Source organism: Chiloscyllium punctatum, chromosome 34, assembly GCF_047496795.1.
Source record: "Chiloscyllium punctatum isolate Juve2018m chromosome 34, sChiPun1.3, whole genome shotgun sequence".
Lineage (NCBI taxonomy): Eukaryota > Metazoa > Chordata > Chondrichthyes > Orectolobiformes > Hemiscylliidae > Chiloscyllium > Chiloscyllium punctatum.
The window spans coordinates 58795580-58814704 of record NC_092772.1 but is presented as its reverse complement, the minus strand read 5'-3'; the positions used below and the strand labels follow the sequence as shown (position 1 = coordinate 58814704).

The window sequence follows — 19125 nt, the reverse complement described above, 5'->3', positions numbered from 1 at the left end:
GGGCAATAAACCTGGCCGGGCTCAGATGAGATTTCAGGCAAAATGGTCATGCTTTAGAGGTGACCTGTATGAAGAGAGGGACATGGTCACCTCTCGAGCAGAGCTGAGCTGAGCAGTTTTCGTTCAGTCTTGAACTGGCAAGTTCAATAGGCAACTGTGTGGAAAGTCTGTCTTTTTTCTGCCCTTCAACTTCAACCTGTAAGCATGTGTTCCATTTATACTTAGTTTTAAAGGGAGTTTGCTTATTGGGACTGTTGTGTATATTTGGAACAGCATAATTAAGTCAAGTTGGATTGGCTGAGTTCTGTAGGGGTTCGTTATTCTGTTCTTTGTGTTTCATTGTGCAATTTTGTGAATAAATTTTTGTCTGTTTTAAAATCTAGAGTCATAGAGATGTAAAGCACGGAAACAGACCCTTCGGTCTAACCCGTCCATGCCGACCAGATATCCCAACCCAATCCAGTCCCACCTGCCAGCACCCAGCCCATATCCCTCCAAACCCTTCCTATTCATATACCCACCCAAATGCCTCTTAAATGTTGCAATTGTACCAGCCTCCACCACATCCTCTGGCAGCTCATTCCATACACATACCACCCTCTGTGTGAAAAAGTTGCCCCTTAGGTCTCTTTTATGTCTTTCCCCTCTCACCCTAAACCTATGCCCTCTAGTTATGGACTCCCCCACCCCAGGGAAAAGACCTTGTCTATTTATCCTATCCATGCCCCTCATGATTTTGTAAACCTCTATAAGGTCACCCCTCAGCCTCCAACGCTCCAGGGAAAACAGCCCCAGCCTGTTCAGCCTCTCCCTATAGCTCAGATCCTCCAACCCTGGCGACATCCTTGTAAATCTTTTCTGAACCCTTTCAAGTTTCACAACATCTTTCCGATAGGAAGGAGACCAGAATTGCACACAATATTCCAACAGTGGCCTAACCAATGACCTGTACAACATGACCTCCCAACTCCTGTACTCAATACTCTGACCAATAAAAGAAAGCATACCAAATGTCTTCTTCATTATTCTATCTACCTCTGCACTCCAAGGTCTCTTTGTTCCCTAGGACCTTACTATAAAGTGTATTAGTCCTGCTAAGATTTGCTTTCCCAAAATGCAGCACCTCGCATTTATCTGAATTAAACTTCATCTGCCACTTCTCAGTCCATTGGCCCATCTGGTCCAGATCCTGTTGTAATCTGAGGTAACCTTCTTTGCTGTCCACTACATCTCCAATTTTGGCGTCATCTGCAAACTTACTAATGTACCTCTCATGCTCACATCCAAATCATTTATGTAAATGACACAATGTCGAGGACCCGCACCGATCTTTGTGGCACTCCAATGGTCACACGCCTCCAGTCTGAATAACAATTCTCCACCACGACCCTCTGTCTTCTACCTTTGATCCAGTTCTGTATCACATGGCTAGTTCTCCCTGTGGGCAGCACGGTGACACAGTGGTTATAGATCCGGGTTCAATTCCCACCTCAGGCGACCCTCTGTGTGGAGTTTGCACATTCTCCCCATGTCTGCGTGGGTTTCCTTCCACAATTCAAAAATGTGCAGGTCTGGGTGGGTTGTGCTTCAGTGTGTTGGTGTGGACTTGTTGGGCCAAAGGGCCTGTTTCCACACTGTGTAAGTAATCTAATCTGTATTCCATCAGATCTAACCTTGCTAACCACTCTCCCATACGGTACCTTGTGGAACGCCTTACTGAAATCCATACAGATCACATCTATTGCTCTGCCCTCATCAATTCTCTTTGTTATTTCTTCAAAAAACATGATTTCCCACACACAAAGCCATGTTGCCTATCCCTAATCAGTCCTTGCCTTTCCAAATACATGTACATCCTGTTCCTCAGGATTCCCTCCAACAACTTGCCCATCACCGAGGTCAGGCTCACTGGTCTATAGTTCCGTGGCCTGTCCTTACCACCTTCTTAAACAGTGGCACCACGTGAGCCAACCTCTAGTCTTCCAGTACCTAACCTGTGACTATCACTGATACAATGATGATCCATCGATGATCTAGTTGTCAACTTAGCTTTCTTACTCCGGGTAATTTTCACTGTACATTTATCGAAACAATTTGCAAAGTTAGGTCTCAGGTTGCTGCTTAAGCACATTTTGAGTGGTCTGGTCGAGTCCATAACAAAGTGGGGGCTTTTTTGCAGGATTTTAAACAGCGAATGATAGGAGCTACTGCCTTTATTTCGGGTGTTTGTTTGGTTGGGTAGACAAAGCTTGAGATCATAATGGCTCTTTCCGTCGCCAAACGTTTTCTGGATGTGGATGCAGTAACTTTGGAGGTTTTGCAAAAAGTGAATAAGACCAAGTTGCAGGAATTAGCAGAGAAGCTCAAATTGGAACTGCCTGCTTTTGGGAGGAAAGGAGAGATAAATACAGCAGTAGCTCAGAATTTAAACTTGCCGCAGAAACCACCAGAATCTATAGAGATGGCAAGAGTTCAATTCCAAATGAAGCAGCTTGAGTCAGAGGCGAGAGATAAGGTAAGGCCAGCAGAAATGGAACAGTTTGAGTAACAATTAAAAGCAGAAGAGAGGGAAAAAGACAAAGCTTTTGAACTTCAGAAACTGACACTTAAAAAGGAAAGTCAGCTTAAAAGGCTGGAGATAAAGGCTGAAAGTGACCTGAGTGAGGAAGTAATGTGAACTCATGTGGAAGAGCAGAGAGTTAAAACGGTAAGGTTAGCAGCTACAGTGGCTGATGGTTATGAGCTGGTTCATAAAACATGGTTTGGCTTCCAGAATCGATTACAGTCCATGAGGGACAGAAACTGGGGCAAAGAGAAATCCTCACATGGAAAGGGAAAGGTAGATCTCAGTGAAGATCAGAAGGATAATTCATCACAGGTAAAAAAGAAACCCTTACGAGGGACAAAGAAATTCAAAGGCTCCGGTGTTTTCATTGTAATAAAGTGGGCCACATGAAATCACAGCGTTGGTGGACTTGGAGAAAGCCAGATGTAGGAAAACCAGACAAGTGTGGATGTTTTGTTGGACTAGTAGCAAAAAGGCAAGTTAGACAACTGCCTCAGAGTGTACAAAATGATCAAAGGTTGAGTAAGGAGGAAGTGCCAGAGCTGCTTAAAAAATATATTTGCAAGAGTAAAGTTTATTCACATCGGCCAGGAGTAGCAGGTAAGGAGGTTACAATATTAAAGGACACAGGGTCCTCTCAGTTGGTAATGCTGAAGGATGAGGACTATTGCCAGAAAAGGTACTGGTAACTGGAATTCATGGTGAGACAAAAAGTGCTCAATTATGCAAAGTGAGGCTATAGAGTCCAGAAATAGTGGAGAATTTGTGGTAGGAGTACTGGACACACTCTTAGCTCCAGGAATACAATTTGTCCTTGCAAATGATATCGCTGATGCATCGGTAGGTGTGCCGCCTACTCCAGGTGAAACGCCAGGGGAGATGCAGGCAACTGAAGACCCGGAGAATGTTTATCCAGGAAATTTCCCAGATTGTGTAATCACAAAATCACAGAGGCACAAGTTGAAGCAGGAGAGATCAAAAGGCATGGAAAAGGAAGCTGACGTAGTGCTATCCATAACTTCCTTTAATCAGATAAGCGGAACAAAGAAAGACCAAATAGGTAAAAATATTCAAGTATTTTTGGCTCTACTAAGCTGACTGAATTACAGCAAAAAGATGAGGAGTTAAAACAGTTATATCAAAAGGCATTTACTGAGAGAAAAAAATGAATGCATTCCTGTGTGTCAAATGATGTCTTCATGAGGACATGGAGACCATCACACATTCAAGCAGATGAAAAATGGGCAGAGATCCATCAAATTGTTTTGCCAGTAGGATATAAAAAGGAGGTGCTGTAAGTGGCGCACAAGCTACCACTTGTAGGTCATTTAGGAATGAGGAAAACACAGGCTAAAATACAAAGTCATTTTTACTGATCTGGACTCTGCAAATACGTAGTTGAATTTTGCCAGATGTGTTATACATGTCAGCTAATTGGAAAACCACAGGCAATAATAAAACCTGCACCTTCGATACCTATTCCAGCATTTGAGGAACCTTTCACAAGAGTCTTGATTGATTGCGAAGGTTCCCTACTTCAAATAAAAAGTGGGAATGAGTATTTATTAACAACAATGGATGTGTCGACTAGATTCCCAGAGGCAATCCCATTCCACAACATCACAGCTAAAAGGGGTGGAGAAGCATTACTTAATTGTTTTACTAGATACAGACTGCCAATAGAGACCCAGTCAGATCAAGGATCAAACTTCAGATCCAAACTATTCAAGCAGGTTATGGATAACTTGGTAATAATGCAATTCAAATCTATTGTGTACCATTTGGAATTGCAGACAGCACTAGAGAGATGGTATCAAACACTAACGACCATATTGAAGGCTTATGGTCAGGATTATCCAGACGATTGGGATAAGGGAATTCCAATTGCACTTTTTGCAATCAGAGATACATCAAATGAATTGACCAAATTCAGTCCATTTGAATTAAATTTTGGGAATGAAGTAAGAGGACCATTAAAATTGATGAAGGAGAAATTAATAAGTCAGAGTGCAGAGACCACCCATTTGTACAATGTGTCAAATTTTAAAGAACGATTAAATAGAACTGGAGAGTTGGTTAGACAGCATTTAAAAGTATCACAGCATACAATGAAACAAGGAGCTGATAAGAAATCGCAAGTTCGCAATTTTGCAATTGGGTATAAGGTTTTGGTGGTTCTTCCAGTAACTGGTGAGCCTTTAAAAGCAAGGTTTAGTGGACCTTATCAAATTGAGAGGAAATTGAGTGAGGTGAACTACTTGAAAAGGACTCCAGACAGGAAGAAATCTCACAGTGTGTCATGTAAATATGCTCAAAGGGTATTTTGATAGGGAAGAAAAACTAGAGGAGAAGGTGTTAGTGATTATAGCACAGAAGGAAGAACAAAGTTCAGAGGATTGTGAATTGGACATTCTTCAAATCCAATTGGACAATAAGGAAGATGTCAAAAATTGGGATACATTATTGAGTTATCTTCCATAACAAAATGACCTGAAAGAGTTATTACTGTCACACGGGGAGATATGTGGAAATAAACTGGGAAGCACTAACCTAATTGCGCATGAATAAACAATATCCTTATAGACATAACCCTCTAAAGTTGACACAGGTACAGAAGGAGACAGAGTGCATGCTCCAAGCTGGCATAATCAAAGTGAGTTACAAGGACTGGAGCTCACTCATAGTCAGGGTGCCAATGCCAGGTGGTACCCAACAATATGTATGGACTATTGCACAGTTAACGCCGTTACAAAGATTGACGCATATCCAATTCCACGGTTTGAGGACTGTGTTGAAAACGTGGGACAAGCACCTTACATTTCTAAATTAGACTTGCTCAATGGCTACTGGCAACTACCTCTGTCAGAGAGAGCAAAGGCAATTTCAGCTTTCATAATGCCAAATAGGCTATACCAAAGTCATGTCATTTGGGATGAAAAATGCTTCAGACACATTTCAGAAACTGACTAATAAGCTCATTGCCAGATTACTCAACTGTGTGGTGCATATTGAAGACCTGGTGATTTTTAGTCACTCATGGAAGGAACATTTACAGCATTTATCGGACTTGTTCGATCGACCTTGGAATGCAGGCTTGCTGGTAAATCTAGCTAAAAGTGAATTTACCAAAACCCAAGTCACCTATGTCCATGTTATTGGACATAGACAAATGGACCCATGGGATACGAAAGCAAAAGTAATTGGGGAATATCGCACAGCGTTGATGGAAAAGCAGTACTAGGGTTCCTGGGATTGAGTGGATTTTACTGAATGTTTGTGCCGAACTTTAGCAATGTGGTTGCTCCACTCACCAAATTGTTAAAAAAGGGCAAGAAGTTTCAGTGGATAGCAAACTGTCAAAAGACATTTGACAGCCTAAAAACGGTGTGAACCACTGCCCCAGTATTAGCCACACCAGATTACACAAAACCTTTCAAGGTGGCTGTCGATGCCCGTGATGTGGGTGTCAGTGCGGTGCTCCTGCAGGATGATGATGAGAGAATAGAAAGACCCAACAGGTATTTTTCCAGGAAGTTGAACATTCATCAACAGAAATATTCAGTGGTGGAGAGAGACTTTAAGCTTGGTGTTGGCATGACAACATTGCAGTGTTTATATTACCAGCAATGCATCTTAGACAATTGTATACACTGATCATAATCCGTTGACATTTGTGGAAAATTTTAAGGACAAAAATGCCACACTGTTTAGATGGAGCTTGTTGCTGCAGCCACTTGTTTTGACAATTGTACATGTAGCAGGTCACGGAAACGTGATAGCCAATGCTTTATCGAAACTCGAATGAGGCATTTGGGGGCAGGTGTGCCGTGGCCTGAATTTGCATCGGGTTGTGCATGTTTGCATGTTTGTAGTTAATATAGTATGTATGTGTCTGTTTAGACTCCTAACCAGGGTTCAGAAGGGTTAAAAATGAAGCTATCTTTTGGTATTGATTGCTCAGTTTTTTTAAGTGGGGAAGTGTCTCAAAGCTCATCCCTTTTTGTTTCAAAAGTTGTTCCTTGGCTCAAGGAGACTCTGTGGTTGATTTTTTTCAGAGGGGCAATAAACCTCCAATCAGTCTAGTTTGGAATAGAGATGAAAAGGATTTTGAGAGGCCTTTAGTTTATATGTAAGCAATGAGACTTCAGGTCAAAGTGATCATGTTTTAGAAGTGACCTGTATAAAGAGAGGGGAGTGGTTCAGGGGAGCAGTTTTAGCTCAGTCTTGAATTGGGAAGTTCAACAGGGAGCTGTGTGGAAACGCTCTCTCTCTCTTCTGCCCTTCAGCTTCAACCTGAAAGCATGTGTACCATTTATACTGGGTTTGAAAGGAAGTTTGCTTATTATGTTCTTTGTGTTTCATTGTGTAATTTTGTGAATAAGTTTTATGTTTGTTTTAAAATCTAGTAGTCAACCTCGTTATCTTACTCCGGGTAATTTTCACTGTACAGTACACTTACTAAAACAAATATTGCAAAGTTAGGTCGAAGCTGCCTGCTTAAGAATGTTTTGAGCTGTTTGGCCTCGTCCCTAACACTGAACTCTGTGGGTGCTATTAATTTAACATTAAATGAAATGTCACAGCTTTTCATTCTTGATTCAACAAAATTCTTCCAGAACTATTTTAGACCTGTCAAATCTCCTTTTCATTCCATGATCCAGAAAAACCAACCACTATCCTTATCACTCCAATGAACTGCAAACTCATATCGCTGGAACCATTGTGGCAACAATTTGCTTCATAATATTCCAAGCAGTACCAAAAGACCTAAAACAATGGACAATTCTAAAGTCCAATATATTTACAATAATGGAGTTACAATGTATGAAACTGAAATGACCATTCCTCATTATTTTCTTGCTGGGTTTTGAATGGATTCTGTATGTCCTAAGTTAATTATTATTAGTAGATGCACTTAATATCGGCTTAGATTTGGAACTGTTTCAATTAAAGAAACAACCAAACAAACAATGCCAAGGATTTTTACTGCAATGTCTATGTTAACTAAGAAATAAGAGTCAAGGTCAAAATTTTGATTTGGACGATACATTTGATATCCTGTAAAGTAGAATGATGATTCCTGGTTATCAATTTAATACACAAACGATTACGTTAATTATTAAAAATAATGGGGCTGTACCAGAGTTGATCAAAGTTAACGGCTGAAATCCCGATTAGTAGAAAATAATTAGATTCTGTTCAACATCCATGTCACATAGTGCTCTCTATGGCACTAAAATCTATTAGGTTCTGATAATAAAGGAATATACAATTTCATGAAAAATATGACAACAAAATGTGAAACTAGATTGGAAATAGAGACTGGGTTATTTGAAAATCATAATTTGGAGATGCCGGTGTTGGACTGGGGTGTACAAACTTAAAAATCACACAACACCAGGTTATAGTCCAACAGGTTTAGTTGGAAGCACACGAGCTTTCGGAGCGACGGTCCTTCAGCAGGTGATGGTGGAAGGCTCGATAGTGGAGAGCCCTCCACTATCACCTGATGAAGGGGCGTCGCTCCGAAGGCTAGTGTGCTTCCAATTAAACCTGTTGGACTATAACCTGGTGTTGTGTGATTTTTAAGTTTGAAAATCATAGGATTTGAAATAGGATACATATTACACAAAGGGCTATGACTTTACATCCTTCACAAATTAGCCACATTTATAATCATTATAAACAAACTTGATCAATACAAATTCTAAAACTATCATTCCAAATAGGGGTTTGGGTATGTTTTGCAATTACTTCAATTGGAATGCACATGAAAGGGATTGTTACCTTAATCTATCTTAATGTAAGTGCCAACGTGAAAGTTCAACAGTCAGTATGATAGATGGTTCATTGAATTAACTTCAAATCAGCAAACACTTTAAAGCTTTGCATTGCCATAGCAACATTGACATAATGGAGTAATTTACTTACCACATTCTCTTGAGCTAGTGTGTTGCCCTTGTGTTGCAGATTTCATTCTAAAGCAATATTGTCCAAAATTTAAAAATTAAATGCTTTTCATGACAATATTATGTTATAAAAACTATGACCTGGTACAGACATATCCTACTTGCCAATGTGTTATCATTGATGAAACTGATGTTTTTTTCAAAGTGTACAGTACAGATTTATTACTGGCTGACCACCTTCTGTATTAGGTATTGAGACACAATATTCAAATAATGAGGGATTGAACAAGTAAAATGATCATAACATGAAGGCATAGCTTAAATCATTTTAACCTATCATTTACATTGTTACAATGGTTCAAAAATGAAACTTTGAAGTTACTTAGAAGACAAGTTAAATTGACAAAGTCTATGAGATTTTCTGAATTAGAGTTTCACTATTGGAGATTTAAAACTATGTCACAGCATTAGCAAAAGATAATGATTTTTTTCTTGAACTAAAATGTGGAACTAACAAAAACAAAGGATTCTTTCACTGAAATATATAAAACATTAACATTGTCAGTATAAACATGCTTTACACTTATCTATGATTGATATAGAAATATTATGAATCAACTTTTTATAAATATACATTGTTCAAAATTACTTGGCCATGAAGAATTTAGCAAAGTTTAAGAAAAAAAGTTATAAAATGTACTCACCTATGTGATTTAATTTTGATTAACCATACACTGATCCCACCAATAAAACCCAAAAAAACAAGTGAAGCGATCACTATGCCAACTGTGACACCAACATTTGTTTTATGATCTGAAAATGCAACAGGAACAAATAATGAAACATCACATTACAAAATGGCCGCAAATGCATCATCTAGAGCTAGTTGTCACCTCAGTTGCAGATATGGTTAGCAAGGCGTTAGCAAAACATAGCAATGACATCATAAGACCTATAATCATGATTTCAGCTAAATACAACTTGCTGACATTTAAATTCAGCTAGCAATTTTCAAAATTACTCAGCTGGTTCCTGTTTTAGTGAATATACAACTGCTGTCAATTGTAAAAATCAGTACTGGGACAACAACTTTGTAGTGATGCTCACACGCCACGATAGATAAGAAAAAGAAAATTAACTTCTGAGTGACCCAGTAACAAACCAGACATTTAACACCTTCTTCTACAGATCTCACAGATTGGCCAAGTGTTGAGTTGCTTTGTTGCAATCCCAATTACTTGCTAACTAGAATATCAAAACTCCACAAAAGGGACATTTAGGATTGTCCACGTCTGCTCCATTTTATTAATCAACTTCTTCTGCACTTTCATCAAAACTATAAATTATATTAGTGAAATATGGTTCCATTTCACAAATGCTTTCTCGCTCCATTTGATTATCTTAAAACTCCGAAGTGCCAGTTACTTTTATTCCCTGACAATGGAATCCAAATTCATTGTGTTTAGACAGGTCGCAAAATACAGAGTAAAGAAGTGGTTGTCCCCTAGTTGTTTGCAGAATCTAAACAAGTTTCATTTAATGGCTTGCTAAAGTTGTAAAGTGATTGAATTTCATCCCCATCAGTGGAATTCAAATACATATTTTTATTAAGGAAATACAATTAGTAATTGAATGTGTTTAAAGTGGAAATTGTAAACACTTATTTAAAGATGCATTTTAGTTTAAATTCACTTGCAGAATGCAAATAACAGGTCATAAACTGGAGTTGCAAATCTGAGTAAAGAACCTAGCTTTGATATCTGTCCTATATCTATCACCCCTCAATTTAAAGCTCTGTCCTCTTGTGCTAGCCATCATGCTAATGCTCTTTGGGAGGGTTTACACTAATTCAGCAGGGGGATGGGAATTGGAATTGTAGTTCCAGTGTACACGAGGTTGAGAATAGTGAGGCCATAAATCAGGTTTCAAGGTCACAAAGATGTACCAGCAGGCAGGGAGGTGGTTTGCAGTGCATCTATTTCAACACCAGGAGCATCCAGAATAAGGTGGGTGAACTTCGGTATGGGTTGGTACCCGGGAGTTTGAAACTGGAGCCATTTCAGAGACATAGATAGAGCAGGGTCAGGAATGATTGTTGCAGCTTCCTGGATTTAGATATTTCAGGAAGAACAGGGAAGGCGGCAAAAGAGGGGGAGGTGTGGCATTGTTAGTCAAGGACCATATTATGGAGGCAGAAAGGACATTTGATGAGGACTCGTCCACTGAGGTAGTGTGGGCAGAGGTTAGAAACAAGAAAGGAGAGGTCACCCTGTTGAGAGTTTTCACCCTCTCAGAGAGTAGTAGGGGCGTGGAGTGCCCTGCCTGCAACAGTGGTAGACTCGCCAACTTTAAGGGAATTTAAATAGTCATTGGATAAACGTATGGATGAAAATGGAAAAGTGTAGGTTAGATGGGCTTTAGATTGGTTTTACAGGTCGGTGCTACATTGAGGTCCAGAGGTCCTGTACTGCGCTGTAGTGTTCTATGTTTTAAGTGGACATAAGGAGTGTCAGGTCAGCCATGATGCTACTGAACGGCAGACCAAAGTTGTGGGATCAAATGACATACTCCTGTTTCTATTTCTTTAGGTCTGAAACTTCTATGGAAGTAGACCAATTATGAATTCTTCTTTAGCAAGTTTGCTCATGAAATCTAAATTAAAATATTTGTTTTAAAATATCTCCGAAAAGTTCCAGTGATGTAGAGGAAATGATTGCAAAGATGATGCTGAATAGGAGCGAAAGTAACAGGGCCATTGTTATGGGGGATTTTGGTTTTCCAAATATTGACTGGAAATATTGTTGATAGTGTAGTGCTGGAAAAGCACAGCAGGTCAGGAAGCATCCGAGAAGCAAGAGAATTGATGTTTTGGGCATAAGCCCTTCAACAGGAAGCCCTTTCAGTCATAATTCCTGAAAGGGCTTCCTGATGAAGGGCGTATGCCCGAAACATTGATTCTCCTGCTTTGTGGATGCTGCTTGACCTGCTGTGCTTTTCCAGCACCACACTCTCAAATTTGATATCCAGCATCTGCAGTCCTCACTTTCTCTTAGTTCGAGTACTTTAGATGGGTCCGTTTTTGTCCAATGTGTGCAGGAGGGTTTCCTGACACAGTATGTAGACAAGCCAAGGCCGCATTGGATTTGGCACTGGGTAATGAACCCGGCCAGGCATTGTATCTGGAGATAGGTGCGCAGTCTGGTGATACTGATCATAATTCAGTTATACTTACTTTTGCAATGGAAACAGACAAGTATGTACCACAGGAGTTGGGGAAAGGCAATTATGATGCAATTAGGCAAGATTTAGAATGCATAGGGTGGGGAACAAAACTGCAGGGGATGGGCACAATTGAAATGTGGAGTTTATTCAAGGAACAGCTACTACATGTCCTTGATAAGTATGTACCTGTCACGCAGGGAGGAACAAGGGAGGCGTGGTTTACTAAGGAAGTGGAATCTCTTGTCAAGAGGAGAAAGGAGGCTAATGCTAGGTTGAGATGTGAAGGCTCACTTGAATGTTACAAGTTAGCCAGGAAAGACCTAAAAAGAGAGCTAAGAAAATCCAAGAGAGGGCATGAGAAGTCTTTGGCAGGTAGGATCAAGAAAAACTCTAAAGCTTTCTATAGGTGTGTCAGGAATAAAAGAATGGCTCTAGTAAGATTAGGGCCAATCAAGGACAATGATGGACAGTTATGAGTGGAGTCCAAGGAGATAGGGGAGATACTAAATGAATATTTTTTGTCAGTACTCACACTGGAAAAAGACAATGTTGTCAAGTGGAATACTGAGATACAGGCTACTAGACTATATGGGATTGGCAAAGTTAAAAATCACACAACACCAGGTTTTAATCCAACAGGTTCATTTGGACTAGCTTTCTAGCTTTCATACTAGCTTTCTCAACCACCTGATGAAGGAGCAGCGCTCCAAAAGCCAGTGCTTCCAAACTATTTGTCGGAACTGCAAGAAGGAGGGTTATCCGACCAAGGAATGCAAAGATGCCAAGAACTGTAATCTGTGTGGAGAGGCGGGCCACGTGTACAAGGTCTGCCCAAGACGAGGGGCCACCACCTACACACAGATGGGCGGAGGTAGCAATGCGAGCCGTGGACCGCAAAAGGCCAGCAAGGTACCACAAACCAGCAGGGGAACTATGTCTGGGGGCACCCAAAAGGATGGAGCGAAGCAGATGGCAGCAAGCGGGGAGATGCAGCAGCCAATCCAAGCTCCCACAGGACAGATGGAGGAAATGGAGGAGGAGCAAACCAAGAGGCAGAGGAGTGGATTCCTGTAAAAACCAGGAAGAGCAAACCTCGCCAGGCCCCCAAAGCCACCCAGCAAAGGGGGAATTGACACCTGCATGAGAAGAATACAGCCAGCTCTTCAGATGGTGAGGACGGGCTTAAGGAAGGTTGTCACTAGAGGAAGAGACAGAGCACCGCGGGAAAAAAGGAGGGCAGATCCGCCAAAACAGGAAATGATGAACCCTCTGAGGGGGCTGGTAACATTAAATCTTCTACGCAATGTGTCTCTACGCTGGCCTTCCTGGACAACATTAAAGCAGATGTCCTGTTTCTGCAGGAGTGTGGGATACTGCACCTCAGCAGCTACAGGAGATGGTCAAGCTTGTGGGCCCATGGGCAGTCAGTTTGGTAGGGGGAGGCAACAATAGCCGTGCCTCCGGCCTGGGTATCCTGCTGCAAGGAGGCAACTTCACCATCTCCGAGGTTAAGGAGGTGGTGGGCGGGCGCCTCCTGGTCACCGACGTCATGTATAGGAATGCTCCCCTGAGACTGATTAATGTGTACGCCCCAGTGGGTAATAGTGAATGGTTGGCCGTCCTGCAGCAGCTTCCACTGTTGCTGGCTATGTCCAGGCCGGTCATTCTGGACAGAGACTTCAACTGTATCATTGATGCAGATGGACGATCCGGCGGGGGGGGGACAGTAAACTAGACGCTACGTCCAGAGCCCTGATGGACATGGTAAAAGATACCAAGCTTCGTGACGTCTTCAGCACCCCTACAGACGGAGCGCAGCGTAGATATACCTGGTCACGGGCAGACGGGTCTATCCGCTCAAGGATAGATTACCTGTTTGAGTCCCAAACGCTCTCGGTCAGATCCACCGATGTCAAGCCGGTGTTCTTTTCTGACCACTGCCTCCTGCTGGCCAACTGTCACCTACAGGACGAGCAGAGGGCTGGTAAGGGAATCTGGAAGCTGGACACAAAGCTGTCGACTCCGGGAAACATTCAGGAGCTCAAGAGGGACTGGAGAACCGTGAAGCCCCTGTTTGAGTCCCCAGCGGACTGGTGGGAAACAGTAAAAGGGAACATCAAGAGGTTCTTCATCCTCAAAGGTGTTCAGGAGGCGAGAGAGAGGTGGGGAAAACTGTCCAAGCTCCAGGAAAGTATGCAGAACCTGCTCATGCTGCAGACGATGGGGGTCGATGTCACGGAGGACCTCCAGGAGGTGAATGGCCAGCAAGCCTCGCTCTTTGCCTCGGAGGCCTCCAAGATAATCTTCCGGTCCAGGGTCCGCTCGGTGGATCAGGACGAGACGTGCTCACGTTTCTTCTTCAAGAAGGTGCACAAAGAGAGCTCCGTGCTCAGCAGCCTGAAGGAAGAAGATGGCTTGAAAACGTCATCTCAGGCTGACATCATGAGGATCAGCAAATCCTTCTATGCCAGTCTGTATGACGTGAAGCCGACCGACAGCGCAGCCTCCCAGTCGTTCCTGTCCTCTATCATGGAGGTCTTAGACGACGGAACACAGAGAGGCTGGACCAGCCGCTTTCTCTGGATGAGCCGACCAAGGCCCTCGAGTCCTTCGACAAGAATAAAACTCCCGGAAGCGACGGCTTACCGGTCGAGCTCTATTCTGCTCTGTGGGACTTGATCGGCCAGGACCTGCTGGAGGTGTATGTCAGTATGAATCCATGAGAAAAGGCATCATCACCCTCATCTACAAGCAGAAGGGTGAGAGGGAGGAAATCAGAAATTGGAGACCAATCTCACTATTAAATGTGATTACAAAATCTTGGCAAAGGTCATCGCCAACCAGGTCAGGTCTGCTCTGGGATCGGTGATCCATCCTGACCAAACCTGTGCTGTACCGGGCAAGAAGATCACTGAGAGTCTCGCACTCCTCAGGGATACGATCACCTACGTGTAGGACAGAGGGTTGGACTACTGCCTCATCAGCCTGGACCAGGAGAAGGCCTTTGAAAGGATATCACACACATATATGAGAGATGTTCTCTCCAAAATGGGCTTTGGGAAGGGAATCTGCAATTGGGTCAGACTGCTCTACACCAACATTGTCAGTGCAGTCTCAATCAATGGGTGGGAATCAGATAGCTTCCCAGTCAGATCTGGAGTCAGGCAGGGCTGCCCTCTCTCTCCTGCCTTGTTTGTGTGCTGCATAGAGCCATTTACCGAGTCCATCAGGAAGGATGCGAGCCTGAGAGGGGTGACTATTCCTGGCAGCGGGGGCCTGCAGGTTAAGGCCTCCCTGTACATGGATGACGTCGCCGTTTTCTGCTCTGATCCGCTCTCCGTGCGCAGACTCGTGTGCATCTGTGACCAGTTCGAACGGGCCTCGGGGGCCAAGGTAAACCGAGGCAAGAACGAAGCCATGTTCTTCGGGAACTGGGCCGACCAATCCTCGATCCCCTTCACCATCAGGACTGACCACCTGAAGGTGCTGGGTATTTGGTTCGGGGGGGGGCTGGGGCATGCACCAAGTCTTGGCAGGAGCGTATCAAGAAAGTGAGGCAGAAACTGGGTAGATGGAAGCTACGGTCCATCGCGGGTAAAGACCTGGTCATCAAGTGTGAGGCACTGTCATTGCTATCATACGTGGCACAGGTCTGGCCTATTCCCAGAACCTGTGCCGCTGCAGTCACCCGGGCCATCTTCCAGTCTATATGGAGGTCAAAGATGGATCGGGTCCGAAGGGACTCGCTGTACAAAGATCTGGGCAATGGGGGAAAAATACACTCAATGCCACCCTCACCCTGATGGCCACCTTTTGTGTGTGGCTGCATCAAGCTGTGCGTGGATCCCCGGTACGCAAACACCAAGTGTCACTACGTACTGAGGTTCTACCTGTCTCCGGTGTTGCGAAGGATGGTCCTGGCCTCGCTGCCGCGGAATACTCCGAGTAGTTAGACCGTTCTGTATCACCTGTCCTTTGTGGCGAAATTTATGAAGCAAAACACTTTTGACCACAAGTCCATCAGGAAGTGGTCAGCACACAGTGTCCTTGAGACCCTTCGGGAAAAGGAGAGGGCGGATCCTGTCGAGCGGTTCCCTGAGCAGATTGTCAAAGCCATTTGGCAGAATGCCTCATCGCCAGAACTTTCCAACAAGCACCAAGACATGGCTTGGCTGGTGGTGAGAAGGGCTCTGCCTGTGAGATCCTTTATGCACGCCCGGACTCTCTCCCGCACCGCACGCTGCCCTCAAAGTGGCTGCGGAGGGGACGAGACTGTCACACACCTCCTTCTGGAATGTGCCTACGCAAAGGAAGTCTGGAGAGGAATGCAGTGGTGTTTGTCAAGGTTCATCCCGAGCAAGTCCGTTACGCGGGACTCCGTGCTCTATGGTCTGTTCCTTTGGACGCACACCGAGACGAGCATCAATTGTACCTGGAGGATCATCAACTCAGTGAAGGACGTTCTCTGGGCTGTCCGAAACCTGTTGATCTTCCAGCTGAAGGAGCTGATCCCAACTGAGTGTTGCGGACTGGCACATTCCAAGGTCCAGGACTACGTATTGAGGGACGCAGTGAAGCTTGGGGCAGCTGCCATCAAGGCGCAGTGGGATAGACCACCGTGTAATGTCTGTCTGCCAAAGAACAGGGGGCCCACTCAGTAAGTGGGCTCTGCTGACACCTCAGCTGAATATATGGATAGTAAATGTACAGACCTGTATATAGGAATGATTAATTCCGATCTCTGTATGCAAAGAAATTGAATGTTTACATATGTATGGCATGACCAATTGTAGAACTCATCAAAATATTTTATGAGTAAAGTATATTTTTGAAATTTAAAAAAACGACGTGTACTGCCTGCAGGATTTCCCTGGGGCAGGCTATTTCAATGTGACCTTCAGGAGTGTGAAGCAGCTCCTGAAGGTATTCAAGGAGAAGGAAGGGGAGCCTCTGTTCTCCATTTTGTTGGTGGTCTTGTGTGTGCTTCTTGCACAGAGGCGTCAGGTTGTTACCATCCATATGAACAAACCCCACGTCTCAGTAGCTGTTGTCCTGACCTTCCTTGGACAGTATGTGCAGGTCGAAGGCGACAGCATGGATGTGGTTGACCCGTTTGGTATCTGGACAGCAAGCAGCAGGTTAAGGTAACCCTGAGGGTGGACGCCAGCGGGAACATCCTCCACCCACCCTCCAGCTTCGCAATCGGAGGGAGCAGAGGTGACCTGATGTACGCAGGGCAGCCGAAAGTGTGCCGAACCTGCGGGAGGTCAGGCCACATGGCAGCAGATTGTAAGGTGACCATCTGCAGGAACTGTAAGCAAGGGGGTCACCTGACAAAGGACTGTAAGGAGGCGAAGAACTGTAATCTGTGCGGAGAGGCAGGTCACATTTACAAGGCCTACCCAAGACGGAGGGGGGGGTGGGGGGGGGGGGGGGCGGGGGCGGTGCAGCCACTTACACACAGATGGCCGGGGGTCGCACGGTGAGCCGTTGACCCCCAAAGACCAGCAAGTTCCAATCAGACAGCAGGGGAACTGAGTCTGGGGGCACACAGAAAGAAGGACAGGCTGGAACGGACCAGGCAGCAGCCAGTGGAGAGGTACAGCAGCCGACCCAAGCTACGACAGGACAGACGGAGACAATGGAGGAGGAAGGAACCAAGGAGGCAGGGGTCTGGATACTGGTGAAAAACAGGAAACGGAAAACCCGCCAGGTCCCCAAAGCCACCCAGCAAAGGGAAAACAGCAGCTGCACGAGGAGGATACAGGCTGCTCTTCAGATGGTGAAGATGGGCGCAAGGAGGGTCATCACCAAAAGAAGAGGCAGAGTGCCGAGGGGAGAAAGGAGGGCAACACCCACCAACCAGGAAACAACGCACCCTCTGAGGGGGCTGGTAAAGCCCACGGCCAATCCCCCCTCCCTAACCAGGTGAAAACCAGGAGGTACCCACTGCCCCACAACTCCACTTAACTGGGAGCAGCAATCCTCTGACAGCCCCGCTGTCAGACACAGAACTGGACTGTGCGGAACCTGGTCATGGCCCGATGACACCAGAGTGGGGAAATGACCCCAGCGAGGAGCTGGACAGCTACCTCAGCCCTGCAAGTGTCCAACAGTTCGCCTTTACCGTGGGGATGCAGACATCTGCCCCAGAGACAGTGGTAACTTTGAAAACTGTAAGATGGGTATTAGAATTGCCAGCATTAAAATGCATAGCATTTAATCTTCTACGCGATGTGTTTCTATGATAGCCTTCCTGGCCAACGTTACAGCTGATGCCCTGTTTCTGCAGGAGTGTGGGATACCGCACCTCAGCAGTTACACGAGGTGGTCAAGCTTGTGGGCCCATGGGCTGTCAGTTTGGTTGGGGGGACCAATGATAACCATTCCTGCAGCCTGGGTATCCTGCTGCAAGGAGGCAATTACACCATCTCCAAGGTTAAGGTGATGAGGCGCCTCCTGGTCACCGACGTCATGTATAGGAATGCTCCCCTGAGACTGATTAATGTGTACGCCCCAGTGGGTAATAGTGAATGGTTGGCCGTCCTGCAGCAGCTTCCACTGTTGCTGGCTATGTCCAGGCCGGTCATTCTGGACAGAGACTTCAACTGCATCATTGATGCAGATGGACGATCCGGCCGGGGGGGACAGTAAACTGGACGCCACGTCCAGAGCCCTGATGGACACGGTAAAAGATGCCAAGCTGCGTGACGTCTTCAGCACCCCTGCAGATGGAGCGCAGCGTAGATACACCTGGTCACGGGCAGACGGGTCTATCCGCTCAAGGATAGATTACCTGTTTGTGTCCCGAACGCTCTCGGTCAGATCCACCGACGTCAAGCCGGTGTTCTTCTCTGACCACTGCCTCCTGCTGGCCGACTGTCACCTACAGGACGAACAGCGGGCTGGTAAGAGAACGTGGAAGCAGAACACAAAGCTGTTGACCCCGGGAAACATTCAGGAGCTCAAGAGGGACTACGCAGGTTGGAGAACCGTGAAGCCCCTGTTTAGCGGACTGGTGGGAAACAGTAAAAGGGAACATCAAGAGGTTCTTCATCCTCAAAGGTGTTCAGGAGGCGAGAGAGAGGCGAGGAAAACTGTCCCAGCTCCAGGGAAGTATGCAGAACCTGCTCCTGCTGCAGAAGATGGGGGTCGATGTCACAGAGGACCTCCAGGAGGTGAAGGGCCAGCAAGCCTCGCTCTTTGCCTCGGAGGCCTCCAAGATGATTTTCCAGTCCAGGGTCCGCTCGGTGGAGCAGGACAAGACGTGCTCACGTTTCTTCTTCCAGAAGGTGCACAAACAGAGCTCCGTGCTCAGCAGCCTGAAGGAAGAAGATGGCTCAATAACGTCATCTCAGGCTGACATCATGAGGATCAGTAAATCCTTCTATGCCAGTCTGTATGACGTGAAGCCGACCGACAGCGCAG

General features: G+C 45.0%; 1 protein-coding gene across 3 annotated transcripts in view; it reads right to left on the bottom strand.

Moving 5' to 3' along the window:
- Positions 1-19125, bottom strand: part of LOC140458890 (cell adhesion molecule CEACAM3-like) — a 49552-nt gene that overhangs the window by 7701 nt on the left and 22726 nt on the right. For all 3 annotated transcript variants that reach the window (XM_072553626.1, XM_072553630.1, XM_072553629.1), the window contains 2 exons: positions 9180-9288; positions 8498-8544 (listed from right to left, as the gene is read on the bottom strand). In XM_072553626.1, the coding sequence (XP_072409727.1) occupies positions 8498-8544; positions 9180-9288 (156 nt within the window). The remainder of the gene's footprint in view (positions 1-8497; positions 8545-9179; positions 9289-19125) is intronic.